Below are 16,446 nucleotides of genomic sequence, written 5' to 3'. Positions count from 1 at the left end.
TTCCCCTCCAAGTCACTCACCACCCTGACTTGGAAATATATCGCCGTTCCTTCACTGTCGCTGGGTCAAAATCCTGGAACTCCCTCCCTAACAGCACAGTGGGCGTACCTACACCTCAGGGACTGCAGCGGATCAAGGAGGCAGCTCACCACCATCTTCACAAGGGCAACTAAGGATGGGCAATAAATGCTGGCCTAACCAGCGACGTCCACATCCCATAAATTAATAATAAAAAAGACGGGTATATGTTCAGCAGAATTGCCAGAAAATTAATCAACCTTAAGTGAATCACCTGCATAATTTGGAAGATTTTTATTTGGTTGAATTGAGGGTGAATTGTCTCCAGATGGCTTCACAGCATTCCAGAGCAGGACTCAGTTGCCAAGTGGGAGTGAAGATATTGAACACCACTCGTGTTGGCTGTTTCCAGGCTGGAAGAGTAGGGCAGGAATTGATTGCAGAAATCAGCACGGTAAAAGACCGTTGGCGCGATTCTACGACCATGCTGCGCCCTAAAAGCAGCTCGCCATGGCACAACATGGCCAATAGATGCCGGGAGGCCCCGCTCCTGGGATCTACCCGCCTCGCAAGGTCTAACACAACCTCGTGAGATGTTGCGATCATGTTTTAGCAAATCTGCATATTAGAGCGAGACAGCTCGTCTCACTTTAATGTGCAGATTCCCGAGGTACCCAAGCCATTGGGATCTTTCTCCCTCATCTCAGTGACCTCAGGCGAGCGCCGTTTAGCACTGGTCTCCACAAATGGGCACCAGATGGGATGGCACTTGTGGGGATCTTCCAGGGGTTTGGAGGTCCACAGATGAATTCCCTTTGGGCAGGGTGATGTCCTGGCATGGCTGGTGTCGCATTGGCACCCTGGCACTGTCAGCCTAGCACTGCGGCAGTGCCATCTGGGTACCAGGCTGGCACTGCCATGGTGCACAGGTGGCACTGCCAGCTGGCAGACTGAGTGACTACACTTAGATTAGCAGAGAGTCGAACTCATTGAGAACTGTGCTAATAGTTCAATAAAACACATTGAACTCACTTCAAAGTCTGGAGCATCTTTTACTCAAAACTGCATCAAGTGGCAGCTTGTGTTATTCCAAATTACATAACACGACAACCACCACCGCTTTCTCAGGGGGCAATGAAGTAACAAAGGCTGGCCTTCTCAACAACCCCCACGTCCCATGAAAAGAATTGCTAAAGTTGCGGAAGCGTCTAGTTCTGTCTTGCGTCAAGGCATCATGCAGAGCTGGGGACTAATTGGCCCAACATGGAGCAGGTGTTGCGCTCCATCAATATCACCGCCATGTCCACCATTTTGCAGCACCTCTGTTCCCAGCTTCTTTGGCAGCTCACATTGAATAAAATCGGGGGCCGGGGGGCAGATATTTGACTCTGGGAAATATCGATTTGATAAAATTGAGGACACAGGTCTTGAGATGATTGGCAAAAGTACCAAAGGCAACATAAGCAAAAAAAAAAACATTTATTTGGTGAGATTTGCATTGCCTGACAAGATGGTAGAAGCAGATTCAATCATTTTCTTTCAGAAGAGAATTGGATAAATAATTGAAGAGAGAACTGGGCAGGGCTATGGGTAAAGAGCAGTGGTGGTGGTGGGCTGTTGTTGGGGAGACGGGGTTGGGGTGGGCAAGGGGGGGGGGGGGATGATTTGGGGATCAAAAAGCCAGCAGAGGCTCGCTGGGCTAATGGGCCTCCTTCCGTGATGTGTAATTCTTTCCTTGTATTGAATCTCAAGACAGCTGCCAATTCTGACAGGGATTTCCAGAGTGTCAAACTCATCCTGCACTCTGTGCTCACCATGAGTGGAAAGGGTGCTGGGAGGCTCAGTCCTGGGCAAGCGGCCTTGGCCCGATGGAAGAGATGACAGCCTGCCTGCTCCCCTGCCAACCTCTCCACCAAATGTCCATGTCTGTGTTACCAAAGTGTTATGGGCCAGGAGAACCCCAAAGTATATAATGGAGTTCACCTGACCTACAACTGTTTATAGATTTTGGTTAGGAGGACCACAAGTGCCTACCTTTCAGGTGTTATTCAACAAAGGCCTTAAGCACTTTTAATCAAAACAAAGGTTTATTCTATGAATTCAGTTAACATTTTTATTAACACACAGTAAGCATTTTTGTCAACTACAAACATAAATACCCCACATAGCTACAGTACTCTATATATACAACCCTTAATAACTTCCCCTAACTGTTTCAATCAAGTAACAACATCCATGAACCCGAAAACCCATTTACCAAAACAATAGTTGTGAATTCCTTCCAGAAAGCAGTTATCACTGATAAATTATCAAGTGATCTGGAGACACCTTTTAACATGCAGAGAGAGACACACACACGACGCCTCTGTCTGACTCCAGTTTCCAAAATGTGTAAACGAAAGTAAAACTCAGAGCCACAGCCCAGCTCCACCTACACAATGACATCACTGAAGCCATTTGATCATACAAAGCATTTCTTAAAGGGACACTGCCCCATGACACAAGCTTCCGAGGCCAACCTGCCAAGAAGCTGCAGTTTATGCGAACAGTCACCTTTTCGAAATATCGAAGGGGATTTAAATGAAAAGAAAGATCACAGTAAGAACAAAATGTAAGCATTAAAAATGGACATTGAGTGATTTTTGTTTTGCATCACGAGATTTAATTATCATCGCTCTTTATCTGTGCTGCAACTTTTTCAAATTCATTGATGAGATCCCTATACTGCTTGCAAGGCCAGCATTTACAACCCTATATAACCGAGGGGCTTATTAGACCGTTCTGGAGGGTTAAGAGTCAACTTTGCTGTGGATTCAGTCACATTTTTTAAAATTCACTCATCGGACATAGGCGTCGCAGGCTGGGCCAGCATTTATTGCCCATCTAATAATATTAATAATCTTTATTAGTGTCACAAGTAGGCTTACATTAACACTGCAATGAAGTTCCTGTGAAAAGACCCTAGCCACCACACTCCGGCGCCTGCCCGGGTGCACAGAGGGAGAATTCAGAATGTCCAATTCACCTAACAAGCACGTCTTTCGGGACTTGTGGGAGGAAACCGGAGCACCCGGAGGAAACCCACGCAGACACGGGGAGAACGTGCAGACTCCGCACAGACAGTGACCCAAGCGGGAATCGAACCTGGGACCCTGGCGCTGTGAAGCAACTGTGCTAATCACTGTGTTACCATGCCACCCATCTCTAATTGCCCTTGAGGGGGCTGTTAAGAGCCGACCATAATGTTGTGGGTCTGCAGTCACATGTGGGCCAGACCACATAAGGATGGCAGATTTCCTTTGCTGAAGGACATTATTAATCGGATGGCCATTTGAACCAGATGAATATATATGGCAGACAGGGTAAGCAGAGGGCATCGTTCGTTTCAGTTCAAACAGATAGGTCTTTCCAACAATCCAATCACTTCACGGTCACTCTTACTGATACGCACACTTGCTTAAGAAGTGCTTTAGTTAACTGCATTCAAGTTCCCCAGCAGCCACCTTGGCGGGATTCAAAATCATATTTTTGGATCAATAATCCAAGGCAGCACCACCCCGCTACTGCACCCTCTAAAGACTAGGTTTCCTCTTCACTCCCTGGGGGTAATTATGACTTTGGTTGATATTGGGAATTAAAATCAGGAGAAGTTTATAATGGCCAGCTGAACAGATATTGCCCGTTTCTGAACCACATTCAGCCTCACTGTGTGTGGCGACTTGAGATATTGACTGGTAGCTGGATAAAGATGTGCAAAAACATTTTCTACCTTTACTTATTGTCTAGCAGACAACATTGCACCTTGGCAAGGGCAATTAGGGATGGGCAACAAAGACTGGTCTCTCCAGCGACCGCTGGACCCCATGAATAAATGAATGATAAAAAAATATTAAATCCTGTAATCATGGGTGCAGCTGAAGGTCACATCTCTTGTTCCTTTGTCTTTCAGTGATGTAAAGAGCTGAACTGGGACAAGATTCGGTACAAGGTTCTCCCCGTGCGTTCCAAATTGTTCAGCATCGGTGTTTTCCTACCAGGAAAAAGCTTTCGCTCGGGAAATCTGCCCCGCCAACTCAACCGTCACGTCTGCCAGGGAATGCTGAGACGCTACGAATGGTGGGCTATCCTGATGGGGTGTGTGATGCTGGATTGGTGCCTGACGACTCCGGTTCACCCGGAACACAAGCAAGCGAACCGTCAGCTTACCTCTCACCAACACGTCAAACAGAAATGGGTGTGGAACCAACTCTTTGTATTGGAAGAATACCTTGGAACAGAGCCACTCCACATTGGCAAGGTAGGTCACTGCTTTGAGATGAGTTCAAGAAAACAAGACTTGTATTTATACACTGCACAGTCTTTCACGAGCAATGAATGGCCCAGAACGCTTTACAGCCAGTGGAAGCAACCTCTGAAGCGCTGTCAGTGTGGTAATGACCAGGTCATCTCGTTTTTTTCCCCGTGTTGATTATTGGCTGGGACATGGGGGGTGATCTCTGGCTCCTCCTCAAAATTGTGGTGTGGGGTCTTTTACATCCCCGCGAGAGAGTGCAGAGCGGAATTTGGAATAGCCTCTTCCCCAAAAGATGGCACTTCGAGCAAAGCAGCAGTCCCATCTGTAGTGTTAGCCAAGAACATTAAGCTGAAGTCATGGAGTAGCACTGGAATCTATGACCTTGTGCCTCAGAGGCAGGAGAGCTATCAGCTAAGTCGCAGCTGGCACAAGGGGCTGGAATCTCCGCCACTTGCCTCGTGTAGCGGAGTTCCTAATGCAAAGGAGAATCCAGCGTCAGGGAAAAAACCGGCAGTGCCGATTCTTTTCCAATGCTCTGGTGCCCCGCTGGTGCATCCGATTAATGAATTGGGCATCAGATTCTCCACACCTCCGTGATTCTCCGGCCCTCGGACTTTCTGCCTTCTGCAGAGAAAAAGAGGAAGCAAGAGCACTCGACTGCTTTTTATGTGGTCAAGAGCTGTCAGTCATAGCTGGATGTTTCTAAACATTGCGGTTAGTTCCATTGTGGTTAGTTACATAGCTGGGTACTTGAGATCCATTCAAGTATGAAGAGAAATGAAATGACAGAATCCAGACAGCTGGCTGAGTTGAAGCTGTCAATCACAGCCTAGTACAAGCAATTTCCTATTGATGTGAATTAAATCCCAGCGGATCAAAATCTGAGAGGGTTCAAACCTGAGAGATCTGGGGCGAGATTTTCTGTTCCTCCAGCCACATGTTTCTCGGTAATGCACTGTTCGCTGCCCGAGGCATCAGGTGAGTTTAATAGCAGTGACCCTTTTCAGTGTCTCTGTCTGGACTGCTCTCTGGCTTCGAGGCATGGGTCTCTGTTGTGAGTGGGGCTCTGTTATGGAGGCCTCTGGTTGAGGGCTCTGTTCTGGGGTGTCTATGCTGGAGGGCTCTGGTTTTAAGGAGTCCCTGGTGGGGGGCTCTGTTATAGGAGATCTCTGGTGGGGCGGGCCCTGTCGGGGGAGGTCTCTGGTAGCGGGGGCTCTGCTTTCGGAGGTCTTTGGTATGGGGGCTCGGCTATGGGAGGTCTGTGGTAGGGGGGCTCAGCTATGGGAGGTCTCTGGTAGGGGGGCTCTGCTTTGGGAGGTCTCTGGTACGGGGGCTCGGCTATGGGAGGTCTCTGGTAGGGGGGCCCTGCTTTGGGAGGTCTCTGGTAGGGGGGCTCTGTTATGGGAGGTCTCTTATAGGGGGGCTCTGTTATGAGGGGCTCTCTGTTGTGGGGAGGGCTCTGTTATGGGAGGTCTCTGGTGGGGGGCTCTCTGTTATGGGAGGTCTCTTATAGGGGGGCTCTGTTATGAGGGGGTCTCTGTTGTGGGAAGGGCTCTGTAATGAGGGGGGTCTCTGTTAGGGAGGGCTCTGTTATGAAGGGGTCTCTGTTAGGGAGGGCTCTGTTATGGGGCGTCTCTGGTAGGGGGGCTTTGTTATCAGAGTCTCTGTTAGGGAGGGCTCTGTTATGGGGGTTCTCTGGTAGGGAGGGCTCTGTTAAGGGAGGTCTCCAGTAGGGGGCTCTGTTAAGGGAGGTCTCCGGTAGGGGGGCTCCATTATGGGAGGTCTCTGGTGGGGGAGCTCTGTTATGGGACGTCTCTGGTGGGGGGGGGGGGGCTCTGTTACAGGAGGTCTCTGGTAGGGGGCTCGGTTCTGTGAGGTCTTTGGATGGAGGGCTCTGTTATGGGGTGTCTATCCTGGAGGTTTCTGTTATGGAGGGCCCCTGGTGGGGGCTCTGTTATAAAGAGCAAGCAAATCCCGTGGTGTTGGGGATGGCAGAATTGCGTTGTAGGGGAGGGTGCAGCCGTTGGACCTCGATATCGGGCCGCCCGTACAAAACGGAAGCGAGATAGCGGGATTCGCAATGGAATCCCTCGTAGTCACCGCCATCACGGCAAGGGACAGTGAATCGCCTCTGGGCACCGTACCCAGTGAAATTGCGTTCGGCGATTGGCCGGAGAATCCCCATTCACGGCCGAATCTGGGGCAGCATGGAATACCATAAACCATCACTGTGCGCTTGACAGGAGCATTCTAAAACAAAATATAACAATCAGCCGCATCCGGATGTATTAGCGCAGATCAATATAGGTTTGAAGGAGCATCTTAAAGGGTCAAGGTGAAGAGGAGGAGATGTTGAGACAGGGAATTTCAGAGATTAGGGCCTAGGCAGCTGACGGCATGGCTGCCAATGGAGACGCGGTTAAAATCGGGCAAGTTTCCGAGGACAGATTTGGAGGAGCAAATGCAAAAGATGCCGGGAATACGCAGCAGGTCAGGTCCCATGTGTGGTGAGGAACGGAGAACTCTCAAACCCATGAATATTCTTCGCAACTAGATCTAATCAGATGAGTGCAGATGGCTTCGGCATCTGTCATAATATACACCAGTATATCATGGTGCAGACACACACTGATGGACACACAGTGGGACCAATCAACATACACAACACCGCAGCCAATCACCAGTGAGAGCACACGCACTATAAAGACAGGGAGCATCAGAGTTCCCGCTCATTCGAGTTGCAGCTAGCTAGGAGGACAGAGCTCACAGCCTGCAACACAGACATTCACCATGTGCTGAGTGCATCGACTGGTTAGGACAAGGCACAGGTCTTTAGTGAACGCTAGTATCATATTAACCCACAGTCCAAGTTTGTTTAAACAGTTAATGATTCAATAAAATAGTGTTGCACTATTTCAAGTGTTGGTGACCTGTATGTGATCCAGAACACCCAACACATCAGCGTCTTGAGGGGTTGGTGAAGATGACAGCGATGGGGAGGGGGCGAGGCAAAGGAGGGATTGAAAAACAAGGGTGAGAATTTTAAAATCAAAGGCTTTGCTGACCAAGGAGCCAACACTGGTCCACAAAACTCTGCTACCCTTGTGCTAACTCACACCCAACCCCAGTCCCCTATCACCAGGGGTGATAGGGGACTGGGTTTGGGTGTGAGTTAGCACAAGGGTAGCAGAGTTTTGGATGACCTCAAGTTTACAGAGGGTAGAAAGTACGAGACCAGCCAAGAGTATGTTGGAACAGTCGAGTCAAGAGGTAACAAGGCACAAATGATTATGCTGAATGCTTACCTTGTCGTTTATTATGCAATGACTGACACTGGCTGCCTCTTGAGCAGATCCATAGAATCCATAGGATCCCTAAAGTGTCGACCGAGGCCATTCAGCCCATTGGGTCTGCACCGACCCCCTGAAAGACCACCTCACCTAGGCTGACTCCCCCATCCTATCCCCATATCCCCACCTCATCTGTGGAAACTAAAGGGCAATTTTAACACGACCAGTCCACCTAACCTGCACATCATTAAATTGTGGGAGAAAACCAGAGCACCCGGAGGAAACCCACGCAGACACAGGGAGAAGGTGCAGACTCCACACAGACAGTCACCCAAAGCCTGAATTGAATCTGGTGCCCTGGCGCTGTGGGCCAGCAGTGCTAATCCCTGAAGAAGCCTTTCTTGAACATATAAATCAACTCATGCCTATTTCAAACCTTGGTAAACCAAGGTGGGTTGAATGCAAACAACGACGAATTAGACTACAGGAGGGAGATAGATCACTTGGTTGCATGGTGTACCGAAAACAATCTCTCTCTAAATGTTGGAAAGACCAAGGAACTGATCATCGACTTCAGGAAGCGCAGCACGACACACACTCCCGTCTGCATCAATGGCTCCGAAGTGGAGATGGTCGATAGTTGTAAGTTCCTGCGGGTTACCATCACCAACAGTCTGTCCTGGTCCACTCATGTCGGTGCAACAGTCAAGAATGCCCAACAATGTCTCTACTTCCTATGGAAGCTGAAGAAATTCGGAATGTCTGCATCCAGTCTCACAAACTTCTACAGATGTGCCATGGAGAGCATCCTATCCGGCTGCATCACAGCCTGGTGTGGCAACTGCTCGGTCCAAGACCACAAGAAACTGCAGAGTGTGGTGAACTCAGCCCAATGAATCACACAAGTTTGCCATCCTCCCATTGATTCTGTCTACACCTCCCGCTGCCTCAGGAAGGCAGACAGCATTGTCAGAGACCCCTCCCACCCAGGCTTTGCCCTCTTCCAGATCCTTTTGGAAGATACAGATGTCTGAAGACCCGCACATCCAGACATAGGAACAGCTTCTTCCCCACAGCTGCCAGACTCCTCAACGATTCCCCCTCAGATTGATCTGTTCCCTGTAAGAACACTATTCACCATGCCCTGTGCTTCTCTTGTTTGGCCCTTGTTCCGCACTGCAACCAATCGTTATTTGTTGATGTACCATTGTCAATGTACTCCACCCATGATTCTTTTGTCTACTATGGCCGCATAAAAACACTTTTCATTGTACTTCGGTACACGTGACAATAAATATCAATCAATCAATTAATCAACCCTATTGTTCGCCCTTAGCCAGTATGGGGGTGGCACAGCTCTGGGTAGAATCACGCAAAAACCTCAAGCCTACTATCCCAAGGCCTTGAAACATCTGAAAATCTGCTGCTACACTTTGGCTCCATCACCCCCACCCCACCCCCCCCAACCCCCACACAAAATAAACTCAGAAGCCTCTGACACTGACAGCCTTAATATTATCATAGATTTCCTGATCCTGAAGCAGCTTCACCACTTTCGCTGACTGACAGTGTGCAGAGAAGGTGGAAAATACAAATTTGAGTTGTGCCGCGATGCCAGCAGAATCTACAATTCCTGACATCTTGACTCAAGCTCTGTGCAAACCGCGTTCGCTTGAAATGTGTTCCTCATTGAGGGACAATTGGGATCTTGAGGATGATTACTTCCTGTCACTGAACTGGAATAAATGTGTTTCGGAAGCATACGTAATCACCTATTAAAGGTGCAGCGACACTGCACATTCACATTGATGTAAAGTGATTTTGACTGCGCACCGAGCGACGTGCAGCATCCGTCAAAATCCACCTCATTCTGGATGGGAAAAGTGGTCATGGGACAAACCAACCCTCTGTGTGTCTCAAGCGCCTGCTTTCTCTGCCAACGAGGACAAGCAGCTTTGACTTAGAAGGAACAAGATCATGGAGTGCATCCTTTCTCTCTCTTCCTCTTTCTCTCTCTCCATCCATCCAGTTCGCAAGTGGAGCCCTGTCTCTGCGTTTTGACTGGCTACAGGCCACAGAGAGAGATCTTGAAAATAACTCGACCCAATTCTGCTGTCTCCTGAAGAACAGATCAATCTCCTGCCTACAACTTGAAACTCAACAGGACCACCCAGTGACGGCAGCAGGACCAATGAATCCAGCATGAAGCCAGCCAAGTTACCAATCTTCAGCAGTCATATGTCCCTTTAATGTTACCAAACTCTAAATTGAATAATCTAGCCTCCTCATTCTGTAATCCATTGGTGTTTGTTTGTATGAATTTAAAGTGTGTGCGTGCCTGTGAAATCCAGAGCATTTTTATCACTTAAAGCAGGTTAAGTACAATGAAAGTTATTGCTTCTTTTGTGAAAGGTTGAGTCAACCTGACTGTGTGCGTCTTTTATAGTCACGGCAGGTAAACAGTTAAACACTCATGGAACTGGCAGGTTTTCATAAAAATCTCTTGCAGCAAATCGAAGAGGGAGAAAAGAGGGGAGCCCTCCGACTCCCCTCCTCGTTCGATTGTGGCAGTGGTGTTTTGTTATGTACCGACTGTCTCCACTGGCCGACCACTGATCCTGTGTGTGGTGTCCTTTATGTATGGGTTGGTGTAATGCCCCCCTGTGGTCATGTCACCTCCTTGTGTATCATGAATGTCCATTGGTCACCTCCTATCTAACTTATCTATTGGTTGAGTGTGTGTGTGTGTGTGATGTTTCTGGTGCTCCCTCTAGTGTCTGTCTGGTGCATCACTGTAAATACACTGTCATGTATTTACAGTGATGCACATCACCACAAGTGGTGCAGTGCCAATGTCAGTGGATTGGCAATCGAAAGGCGCAAGCTAATGCTCTGAGGACATGGGTTCAAATGCCACCAAGGCAGCTGGTGAAATGTTGATTCAATTAATAAATCTGGAACATAAAGCGAGCCCCAGTAATGGTGAACATGACAACGATCATCGATTGTTGTAAACATCCATCTGCTTCACGAATGCCTTTTCGGGAAGAGTATCTGCCATCCTTCGCTGTGCCTCCAGACCCTTACTGCCTGCCAAAATGGCCGAAGAAGCCATGGCTCAGTTGGTAGCACTCTTGCCTCGGAGTCAGGAGGTTCCAAGTTCAACTCCCATTCCAGAGGCGTGAGCAGGAAGATCACGGCTGATTCTCCAGGGCAGCACTGAGCCTTGGCTGGAGGTGCAGGTTTTTGTGTTTGCCATTACATTGAGGCTCCAACTGTCTGTCCTGGAGGATGTGAAAGATCCTCTGGTCCTCAAGGAAGAGCAGGGGAATTATATCCCTGTGTTCTGATGAATGTTTGTCCCTCAGCCAACATCACTGAGAAATGGATTGATTGGTCATTATCGCGTCATTGTTTATGGGAGCTTGCTGTGCATAAATTGGCTGCATTTCGGCCATATTTCATGGTTGCAAAGCACCTTGAGGTGTTGGGTGTGAAAAGCGATATGTAAATGAAATCCTGGGCTGGGTCCTCCGGTCCCCCAGCCTCATGCTCCTCGACGAAGGGAGGGCGGCGCACCATTCCCTGGCGCCGGAATTCTCTGCTCCCGTCGCTGTCAATGGGATTTCCCATGGAAGACACCCCACGCTGTTGGGGAACCCATGGGCGGGTGTGCGCTGCCGGCGTGACCAGAGAATCCCGGCCTCTATGGGGGGGGGGGGGGGGGGTGATGTCAGGACACGAGGTCATGTGATGAAACCTCCAGTGATACACCTGGTTAGTGTCAGTATGACTTTGATGCAGCATTGTTTGGGCTTCTTTATGAATTGTCTACTGATTATTTCCTTAACGTCTCGAGAAAACGTGCAACTCCGCCTTAACTTTGGAAATATTTAAATTCAATTAGCTGGGGAATAAAGTTGCAAACATGTTGGTGTGTTGACCGGAGAACAGTAGTGCACTTTAACCATGGCATTACAGCAGATATAGGAAGCAAAGTAAAAACAAACATCTGGGGCGCGATTCTCCGACACCCCCACCGGGTCGGAGAATCGCCAGGGGCTGGCGTGAATCCCACCCCCGCCGTGTCCCGAATTCTCCGCCACCAGAGATTCGGCGGGAGCGGGAATCGCACCGCGCTGGTCGGCGGGCCCACCCCCGGCGATACTCCGGCCCATGATGGGCCGAAGTCCCGCCGCTGTCAACCCTCTCCAGCCGGCGCGGATTAAACCACCTACCTTACCGGTGGGAGCAGGCGGTGCGGGCGGGCTCCGGGGTCCTGGGGGGGGATGCGGGGCGATCTGGCCCCGGGGGGTGCCCCCATGGTGGCATGGCCCGCGATCGGGGCCCACTGATCGGCGGGCGGGCCTGTGCCGTGGGGGCACTCTTTTTCTTCCGCCTTCACCATGGTCTTCACTATGGCGGAGGCGGAAGAGACCCCTCCCCTGCGCATGCGCGGGGATGACGTCAGCTGCCCCTGACGCTCCCGTGCATGCGTCGCCCGGTGAAGTCCTTTCGGCGCCGGCTGGCGTGGCGCCAAAGGCCTTTCCCACCAGCCTGCGGAGCGGATACCACTCCGGCGCGGGCCTCGCCCCTCAAGGTGAGGGCTTGGCCCCTAAAGGTTCGGAGACTTCCGCACCTTTGGGGCGGCCCGACGCTGGAGTGATCTGCGCTGTTTTTGGCTCCGGGTAGCAAACATCGCGCCAGTTTGCGGAGAATCCCGCCCCAGTTTCCCCGAAGCCCCTTCGAAGCTAAGATGCCTTTCCTTCTTCAAATTCAGTCATGGGATGTGGGCGACGCAGTCTCGACCAGCAGTTGTTGCCCATTCCTATTTCATAGAATCATGAAATTTACAGTGCGGAAGGAGGCCATTCAGCCCATCGAGTCTGCACCGGCCCTTGGAAAGAGCACCCTACCCAAGCCCTACCTGGGACCCTGGAGCTGTGAAACAGTTTTGCTAACCACTGTTCTACCGTGCTGCCCTTCAGAAGGTGGTGGTGAGCTGCCTTCTTGAACCGCACCAGTCCATGTGGTGTAGGTACACCCACAGTGCTGTGAGGGAGGGAGTTCCAGGATGTTGGCCCAGTGAAAGTGAAGCAACGGCCGACATATTTTCAAGTCAGGATGGTGTGTGGCTTTGAAGGGAATTTGCAAGCGGTGGGTTTCCCGTGCACCTGCTGCCCTTGTCCATCGAGTGGTAGAGGTCACAGGTTTGGGGGGTGCTTTCAAAAATGTTTGTTTAACGATTCATCACTATTGTAACGACAATTAAATATTTGATATTTATTAAACTATTTATTTGAATTACAGCTACAGCTCCACTCAGATTCGAATCATGGTAATGGTTCTCTGAGATACAACCTGACAGGTGATGGAGCCGGGACTATCTTCACCATCGATGAGGATAACGGAGACATTTACCTCATAACGAAGCTGGACCGAGAGGCTAAGCCATTTTACATCCTGCGAGCTCAAGTGGTAGACAGAGCAACCAACCAGCATGTAGAACCAGAGTCAGAGTTCATGATTAAAGTCCAGGACATCAACGACAATGAACCCCAGTTCCTGGACGAACCGTACGTTGCCACGGTTCCTGAAATGTCACCTGATGGTAAGGGAGGGAAATTGTCAACTCGGGAAGGAATAGTCGATGAAGACAAAGAGTTATACTGAACTTTTTCTTTCTCTCTCCACAGTGGCCGCCAGACCCGCTGAGCTTTTCCAGCATTTTCTATTTTTATATTCGATCTATAATCATTGTCTGGCCTCGCCTTCATTGTATAGATTCTCTATTTGCCTCGATGAGTTCAGCGTCAACAACTTGCAAGAACCTTGATACCATCCAAGGCAAAGCAGCCCGCTTGATTGGCAACCCTTCCCCAAACATTTGCTCCCTTCACCACCGACACACAGTAGCAAGATGCACTGTGGGAACTCGCCAAGGCTCCTTAGGCAGCACCTTCCAAACCCACGACCACTACTATCTTGAAGGACAAAGGCAGCAGACACTTGGGAACCCCACCACCAGGAGGTTCCCCTCCAAGTCACTCACCATCCTGACTTGGAAATATATCGCCTTTCCTTCACTGTCGCTGGGTCAAAATCATGGAAACCCTCCCTGACAGCACTGCGAGTGTTCCTACACCACATAGATTGCAGCGGTTCAAGGAGGCAGCTCACCACCACCTTCTCAAAGGCAATTAGGGAAGGGCAACAAATTGTTGGATTAGTCACAATGCCTAAGCTAATGAATGATTAAAAAAGATACATATTCGAGATGCCCTCATGAAAATATCAATCCTTGGGTAAAATTAAAGTTAACCTGGAGTAAGTCTTGTTCTGGGCCTACATTCTACATTTCTGCCTTTTTGCTGGTCATCCACATTGATGCCTGGAAGAACTGACACCTGCCCTGCTCAGGAGAACCCGATTTCCTGGAGAGTTTTGTAATATGCCTTTAAATAATATCAATATGACATGATTAGATGAGAAAGTGTTATGTGATCATAGAATCATAGAATTTACAGTGCAGAAGGAGACCATTCGGCCCATCGAGTCTGCACTGGCCCTTGGAAAGAGCACCCTACTTATGCCCATGCCTTCACCCTATATCTGTAACCCAGTAACCCCACTTAACCTTTTGAACACTGAGGGGCAATTTAGCATGGCCAGTCCACTCTTTTGACTCTTTTCGCCCACATAAGACAAGCAGAATGGGGTTCGATTTACAATAGAAATAGAAAATGTTGGAATTACTCCGCAGTTCAGCATCTGTGAAGAGAGAAACATATTCGATGAAAGGTCATCAACCCAAAACTTTAACTCTATCTGTCTCTCCACAGGTGCTGCCAAACCTGCTGAGTATTTCCAACATTTTCTGTCCTAATTTCAAATTTCTGTCACTCACTGTATTGTGCTTTCTTTGGGGTTCAACTTATACCTCGTTGTTCCTCTGAATAAAGGCCTTCCATTTTTGGTCCTTTCCAAAACATTTCTGTCTGTCCAGCTCCCTAACATTTCATTGCACAACACCCCTAATGAATGTCGCTGAAAGGGCAGACATGTTGCCCAAGCTTTTCATCTTTTCCACTCATTCGGACAAGCACAAGAATGCCAAATTTCAAACGATACCAACAATTTATACTTCAGGATAAAGTGTTGGTTGGCAAGTCGACTCCGATTGGCCAAAGCATTGCCATGGAGAGAGCAACGGGGAATTATAGGCTCCCTAACTTCCTGGGTAATTCAGAAAGTGTGACGGGCCTGAACATATTCCTTTTGTTTGCAGAGAATGGCCCCCTGAATATGAATGTATGATGTGATCGCCTGGAATTTGGCGTTATGGTGGTGGACCTGATGAGTTTGAGATGAAAAGCTTCAGCAGTATAGGTTCAGCATTTGTGATATTGGTTTGGCCTTTGTGAAGCAAAGATCCTGAGATTTTCTTCAGCATAAAAAGCACAATCTGGTGCAGGTTCCTGCTGCTATCCTGCATTCACTCCACTTGCACCTCAGTTAGATGGGTTCAATACACACAAGGGGTGGGATTCTCTGAGCCCGTTGCCGGGCTGGAGAATCGCCGCAACCGCGCCACCCCGCCCCGACGCCGGCACGCGATTCGCTGAGGAGCGGAGAATCGCCGCCATTTGTGCCGGCCCGGCGCCGGTCGCAGGCCGCTGTCCGCGGCTGGGCCGGGCCACCGATTCTCTGGCCTTAATGGGCCAAGCGGCCGCGCGGAAAGGCCCCCCGACCCTGCGCGCAGAGTTCCGGCTGCGAGCAGGACGGCGCCGGCGGGAACTGTGTGGGGGGAGGGGGCTCTTTCACCGGGAGGGTGCTCCGATGGGGTCTGGCCCGCAATCTGGGCCCACCGATGGACGGGCCGGCGTCTCATGCTCCTGCCCTATTTTATTACGCGACCGGCTCCTGAACCCCCATGCCATGGTGCATCGGGGCCGGTGTTTGAGGAAGTCCCCGCGCATGCGTGGGTTGGCGTGGCGCCACTGCGCATGTGGGTTGGCGCGGCGCAACTGCGCATGCGCGGGTTGTCATGGCGCCCAGTTGGCGCTCGGAAGGAAGGCTGGAGTGACGTGAACCGCTCCAGCGCCGTGCAGGCCCCTTGTGGGCCAGAATCGGTAGCGCCCACGCCAGTTTTGCGCCGTCGTGCAATGCGACAATGTTCACGATGGCACGGACACTCTGTCTCCATTTCGGCGAATCCCGCCCAAGCATCGGATACTTCCTTCTTGTGTTCTCCATCCAAAGGGAAGTCTGACCCACAGTGCAATGATCACCAGCATGGGTAGGGAAGGGAGGCAGCTCCCAAATCCACTTGCCGTGGAACAGGGATCGACAAGCCCCCGGACCAATATGACCGGCATGAGTTGTCCTCCACGTCCTTCCAACCAAGGAGTCTGAGTTGCTGTGGCGACGCTCACTTATCCATGCATGTTCATAGAATGATAGAATCCCTGCAGCACCGAAGAAGGCCATTCGGCCCGTCGAATTTGCACTGACCTCGAAAAGAGCACCCGACCTCGGCCTGTACCCCCACTCTGTCCCCGTCACCCGAACCAAGCTACACATCTTGGACACTAAGGGGCGATTTATCATGGCCAGTCCACCTAACCTGCACAACTTTGGACTGTGGGAAGAAACTGGAACACCCGGAGGAAACCCACGCAGACATGGCGAGAATGTACAAGCTTCACACTCACCGTGATCGAAAACCAAACTCAAACCCGGGTCTCTGGAACTGTGAGGCAGCAGTGCTAACCATTGTGTCATCCTTAAATCAAAATGGAGAATGTGGGCTTCGATCCCATTAACTCTCACATGCTAAACTAG

At 50.1% G+C, this 16,446-nt stretch overlaps 1 protein-coding gene across 1 annotated transcript in view; it reads left to right on the top strand.

The window, feature by feature from the left end:
• The window catches only part of LOC140385855 (cadherin-7-like), a 141,601-nt gene that overhangs the window by 43,846 nt on the left and 81,309 nt on the right, over positions 1–16,446 (top strand). The window contains exons 2-3 of the mRNA XM_072468448.1: positions 3,968–4,315; positions 12,913–13,213. Coding sequence (XP_072324549.1) covers positions 4,115–4,315; positions 12,913–13,213 — 502 coding nt within the window. The 5' untranslated portion in view covers positions 3,968–4,114. The remainder of the gene's footprint in view (positions 1–3,967; positions 4,316–12,912; positions 13,214–16,446) is intronic.

The sequence above is a fragment of the Scyliorhinus torazame genome, chromosome 11, assembly GCF_047496885.1.
Source record: "Scyliorhinus torazame isolate Kashiwa2021f chromosome 11, sScyTor2.1, whole genome shotgun sequence".
NCBI lineage: Eukaryota > Metazoa > Chordata > Chondrichthyes > Carcharhiniformes > Scyliorhinidae > Scyliorhinus > Scyliorhinus torazame.
This window is presented reverse-complemented; position numbering and strand designations above follow the sequence as displayed.